Source organism: Nannospalax galili, unplaced genomic scaffold (assembly GCF_000622305.1).
Source record: "Nannospalax galili isolate Female #2095 unplaced genomic scaffold, S.galili_v1.0 scaffold342, whole genome shotgun sequence".
Lineage (NCBI taxonomy): Eukaryota > Metazoa > Chordata > Mammalia > Rodentia > Spalacidae > Nannospalax > Nannospalax galili.
The window spans coordinates 1,475,575-1,481,277 of record NW_008349359.1 but is presented as its reverse complement, the minus strand read 5'-3'; the positions used below and the strand labels follow the sequence as shown (position 1 = coordinate 1,481,277).

Here is a 5,703-nt window from a genome sequence, read left to right as displayed (position 1 = left end):
TTCAATTTCCCCTCATATCTGGCTTCTGCATGAGGACAAGCAAATTCATTTCCCTGAAGAACTTGATGAAACCCCAGAAGTGCCCAATTTAGCCACAACAGGTGCCAACGTAGGCATCACCTTGCTCTCTCGGCCTTCTTGGTCATTCCCTGTTAAGTTCATTTTATGTCCAACTGACCCAACTTTGGCAGCTATAGGTGCCAAGGAAGGCATCACCTTGAGGCTCTGACCATCTGTATCACTGGGAGGATTAGCTACTTTCAAACCTAAAGGTGCCAACTTTGGCATAGGCCTCCACAAAGTATCTGTGCTGCTATTCTCTGGGCCAGTCTTCATATGTAGGATGGGAGGTGAGGATACACTTTCAGGCTCTGCACAAGGGCCAGAGGTACTCTTCCCTCCATCACTAGACTTCCTGTGGGAAAGGAGAGAATCCTTTATCTCAGAGTCGATAACAATCTTAAGGACATCTGGCTCAGAAGCTGTGTCTACAAGTTGTTTTTCATTCTCAGAAAAGTCATCATCTTCCAAGTGCAAGAGGAGGGGGCTGATGGATTCACTCTCCTCTTGAACATCAGGCATCTCTTTCAAACCTGTTCCCAAGTGTCCAACCTGGAAAGCTGATCTGTTCCCAGGAGGAAGTTTACTGCTAAAAGCTCGACGAGCATCCCCTGGGAACTCTGTATCCATAGAGCTGGGCAGTTCTGCCAGGCCAACAGAATCATCATTTAATTGCTGATTAAGAAAGGCAATTTCATTGAGCAGTGAAGTCAGTGTCTCATCAGTATCATCTTCATCTTCCATGTTAGTTAGCAGTTCACTGGGATGTAGGGCTGCTTCCTCAATAGCTGATGCTACTTTCCTCAGTTCCATCTCTATGCTTGAGTCCTTGAGCTCTTTCATCTTTAATTTATGAAACGGAGCTCCCTTTGACTTCAGTCTCTCTCCTCTCAACTCATTCTCTTTCCATTTATATCGATTTCCTCTCAAATCACCAGAAATCTTTTTAGGTAAGAACTCCGGTGCTTCCTGCATACTAGGAACATTGACTACATGTGGAAACCCAGAATCTTTATTTGCCAAAAAAACTTGGGTTGAACCTAATGCCATTCTGCCATCTCTATGGTTTCCTCTAGAAGAGATTCTATCTGTATCCTCTAAGGAGTTAGCTTCATTTCCAACAGTATCTTTCAGCTGGTCAAGTGACTTGCCATCAGGAACTTCACAAGGATATTTGCTGACCCCTGTGTCTACCAAATCTTCCTCTGTGGCTAATGATGTCACATTAACAATTCGTGGCATCATAAATAAGTCATCATTTTCTGAAAAATAAAATTTTTTAAAAATTCTTTAGATTTACAGTAAGTAATGAGCATCTTCCCCACCCCTACCCCCTTTCAGTCATCCCACCATCTTAGGGAGTTACAGTAAAAATTCATCAGTTGGGGCTAGAGAAATGGCTACGCGGTTAAGAACACTGACTGCTCTTTCTTGCATAGGACCCAGGTTCAATGCCCAGCACCCATATGGCAGCTAATAACCATCTATCACTCCAGTTCCAGGGGTTGTGACACTTTCTCACCTCCACAGGTATTTTGGACACATGCGGTCAATACACTGATACACATAAAATAAAAAATAAACTTATAAAAAAATTCAGTCTACTTTTGCTAGAAAGATGCATGAAGTATCAATTATCAAGTAAAATCTAGCCAAGACACTTTGCATTTCATCATTAGTAGTAGTTCTATTTAATCATTCAATAGCTATACTCTACAAATTCTTTTTCTTTGAAGAGTTGTGAGGACAGCACTACAGATCAAATCCAGAGTCTTGCATATACTAAGCAAGCATTCTATCACTGAGCCCCAGGTTCAGACACAGTCAGGATCTTGCTATGGAGCTGAGGGTGGCCTCAAACTTATAATAATCTTTATTTTTTTTGGTCTTTTTGAGACACGGTCTCCCTGTAGCTCCAGCTGGCCTGGAACTCACTTATGTAGACCAGGCTGGCCTTGAACTCACAGAGATTTTCCTGCTTCCGTGTAGCCCAAAATTTTCTCATTCCTCAAAAGAGTGTGTGACTCGAAGCACCCTGGGAAAAGGGGTAGAGCTACAGACATATTGGAATTTGGAGCCGCTATACTGGAGCAAAGGTGCTGGGGGTGGGGGGGACAGATGGTGCGTACATTTTAAATATGGAACCTATAAGAATCCGTGTTTTTGTAAGTCACACCCTCCTAAATGTCATGCAAAATTCAAATAGTTTTTATGTTGGTTTGTTAGCCCTGGGGCCTCAGAGGGCGTTGAGGTGAGTCTCCCAAGAAGGGAGGAAAAAGGAAAAAATTTGGTGAAACTGCCTCCTGAGTACTGGGATTAAAGGCGTGTGCCACCATGCCTGGCAAACTCATAATAATCTTAGACTGATGAATGCTGGGATTATAGGCATAAACAGTCATCAAAAGTTCATTTTGCCAAGCTAATCCTTGTCCTAAGGCAGAAATGTATCTTGATTCTGTTCACCCAATTAACTGCTAGTTAGAGGGGATAAAGCCCTAACAGCCTCATAGTAAGAGAAAGTAATACTCCACACAGGACCTGGCAGCAGAGATGTAGAGCTGTTAGTGACAATGGCAACAAAGTAACTACAATTTAAAAACTAGTAAAAAATGCTCCTTTAACAGAAATTTAGGTGTCTAGAAGTTAAGTAATCAAATCCTTCTCAACTTTATTCTCTACTGCAAAAAGGAGTGGTGCTCAAAATAATGCACTATTAGTAACAGGAGTATAACATATAATGATGAATAATTATTAACAGCAAGAACTTAAACAATGATCCTTCAATACCATTATTTCACTTTGACATTTTAAAAATTCTTCTACTTAGAAATTTTGTTAAGAGTTCACAAAATAGTTCCCAATCCCAAGTAAAACTACCAATCAAGCCAGAAGGAAGGTTGTCTCTTAGTAAGGTTAATGCCAACAGAACACTACAGAAGACATTCAAAGACTTCCTCTGTCACTGAGATATCATGAACTTTATTTTTAACTACCCAAAGAGGATACTGCCACATACCTGACCGAGCCATAGAACTGCTTACAATTTGAGGCTTTGGATCACCTTCTAAGAGAGCAGGAGAAACAGTTACCACTGGTCCTGAGAATAGGGGGCCTTTTAGGGTAAGCAATTGCCCTTGTGGCGTCATCACCAGGTTGGCAGAGGAGTGTGGAGTGTTCGAAGGTGAGGTGCTTTCTGTGAGGAAGATGAGAAATTAGTTACAGATAAAACAGACCTTCAATTAGTGTAGTGTAGGCCAGAGGGCAGCAGCCCTAAAACCTGACTTGGTTTTAAGTATAAAGTAAATTTTTAGTTAGGGAAACTAAACTTAAGAGTGACAATTTACTTGTAAAGGAACTGGGCTTGGAACCAGTTTTTCAAGGAAATGATTCTGGTAATTCTTGATAGTTGAGTCAAGATGAAGGCATATACAAGTCTATTCACAGACTTCCTTTCCTACACATCTCTAACAAAGTCCTTTAAGTTTCTAGGCCTCAGTTTTTTCCATCCATGAAATTGGATAATTGGTACTTCATTTTTTTTTTCTTAAAAGTAGTATCATTTGACTGTAACATTAAACAAATTCATGTTTTAGTACCCAGCTGTCTTAAGAGTAATGAAAGGATATGTCCTTCCCTAAAGATGTAAGTAGCATAAAACCGTAGCTTCACTTTCAAAATAAAGGTAAGGAAGAAAGGCTGGGCATGGTGGCACACACCTTTAAATCCCAACACTGGGGAGGCAGACACAGGCCAACCTGGTCTACATAGTCTCCAGGCCAGTCAGGGACTACATAGTTTACATAGTTGAGACCCTGTCAAAGGAAGGAGGGAGGGAAGAAAGAGAGAAAGAAAGACAGGAAAAACTTAAAGCCAAATTACTTGATCAAATGAAAAAAAAAAAAGCCTAATTCTACAAATTAAACTATTCCTTTTTAAAAAGACACTAAAAGTCTCACTATATTACCTAAGCTGGCCTCAATTCTGAGTCTCAAGCAATCTTCCTGCCGTAGCCTCCCAAATAGCTGACACTGTAAGTACATACCACCATGCCCACTTTAAAAAAAAAAAAAAAAAAAACACATGGGGCTGGGGAGATGGCTCAGAGAGGTTAAGAACACTGAATGTTCTTGCCGAAGACCCAGGTTTGAATCCCAGCACCCACATGGCAGCTAACAACTGTTCTTAACTCCAGTTCCAGGGGATCCGACTGCCTCTGTCCTCTGTGGGCATTACCCAACACAGGTGCACTTACCCACATGCATACACATAAAAATATAAAAATAATAAAATATTTAAAAAACAAAAACAAACCACTCAAAAATTCCAATGTATTTTTTTCCTCAGCTAGACCAAATAATCCCTAAACCTATCAGCAGAATGAAGAAAATCTTCAATTTATATGTGAGAATGAATGGTAAGTTCTCAGGATTTACTTGAGTGTGTAAAGCTGGAAACTGAAATCTGAAAGTTCTACTTCGTGTAAAATCTATCCTTAATTCATTTAATTAAAACTATGGCCAAGAGAAGACATTCAGTTCACTAAACTGATGTTCATCTATATTAAGGAAAGCAAAGAATGTCCCTCCTACCTGTAACCTGGTCTCTTTTTCGGGAAAGAATCAAAGGTTTCCCCTTTCTGTGATTTACAATCATTTGTCCAAGCTCTACAGATGATGTAGATGATGTAGAAGATCCTTCCTGCTGTTTACTAGTTCTGAGAGACACATCAAACTCTTCTGATCCCATCTTCTTTTTTCGTTTTTGTGCTTCTAGGGCTTGTTGTTTTGCATAAATATACTCGAGTTTCTTCAGGACCACTTCTTCTGTCTTACCTACAAGTTGACAGGGAATAAATCATCTCTCTGTATGACTCCACATAATGAAAAATACAGTCAACTGAAACTCAAGTGATTTAACTATATTCCCCAAAACTATGGAAGGGAAGAATGATTACAATTCAGAAGAAAAGTCCCACCCAGTAAAAAGTTAATCATGCTATAAACCTGGGTAAGCCAGTTCTTAAACTAAATAATATCTGAAAGACCCAGTTAGGAGATCTTGTTAAAACTGTTTCTTTGCCAGAAAACATTTACATAACTCACCTGAAAGAGATGATACCTTCCGTATTAAAATACTCCGTTTTCGACTCAGGAGATTTTTCTGTCCTATCAATTTATCTGCCTGATCTGTTAGTCCTTGAATTTCACTGAATGCCTAGAAAAGAAACAGCAGTATTAAGTCAACTGATCACATCTACAAAATTCAATGGAAATTTTTGTTTTGTTTTGTTTTTGCCTTTTTGAGACAGGGTCTCCCTGTAGCCCCAGCTGTCTTAGAACTCACTATGTAGACCAGGCTGGCCTTGAACTCACAGAGATCCGCCTGCCTCTGCCTCCTGGGATTAAAGGGATACACCATCACACCCAACTCGGATTTTATTTTATGAGTGTATTGCCTGAGTGTGTGTAAGTGCACCCATGTCATGCAGTTCCCAAGGAAATCAGAAGAGGGTGTCATATCCCCTGGAACTGGAGTTACAGACCATTGTTAGTTGCCATGTGGGGTTCTGGGATTCAAACCTGGGTCCTCTGCAAGAGCAGTCAGTGCTCTTAACTGCTGAGCCATCTCTCCACCCTAACTTTT

General features: G+C 40.3%; 1 protein-coding gene across 11 annotated transcripts in view; it reads right to left on the bottom strand.

Annotated features, from left to right (window-relative positions):
* The window catches only part of Mga (MAX dimerization protein MGA), a 116,142-nt gene continuing 110,439 nt past the window's right edge, over window positions 1-5,703 (bottom strand). For 10 of the 11 annotated variants that reach the window (XM_029570273.1, XM_029570270.1, XM_029570280.1 and 7 more), the window contains 4 exons: window positions 5,163-5,274; window positions 4,650-4,892; window positions 3,077-3,253; window positions 1-1,322 (listed from right to left, as the gene is read on the bottom strand). In XM_029570273.1, coding sequence (XP_029426133.1) covers window positions 46-1,322; window positions 3,077-3,253; window positions 4,650-4,892; window positions 5,163-5,274 — 1,809 coding nt within the window. In that variant the 3' untranslated portion in view covers window positions 1-45. The remainder of the gene's footprint in view (window positions 1,323-3,076; window positions 3,254-4,649; window positions 4,893-5,162; window positions 5,275-5,703) is intronic. The other variant, XM_029570279.1, reaches the window with a different exon arrangement.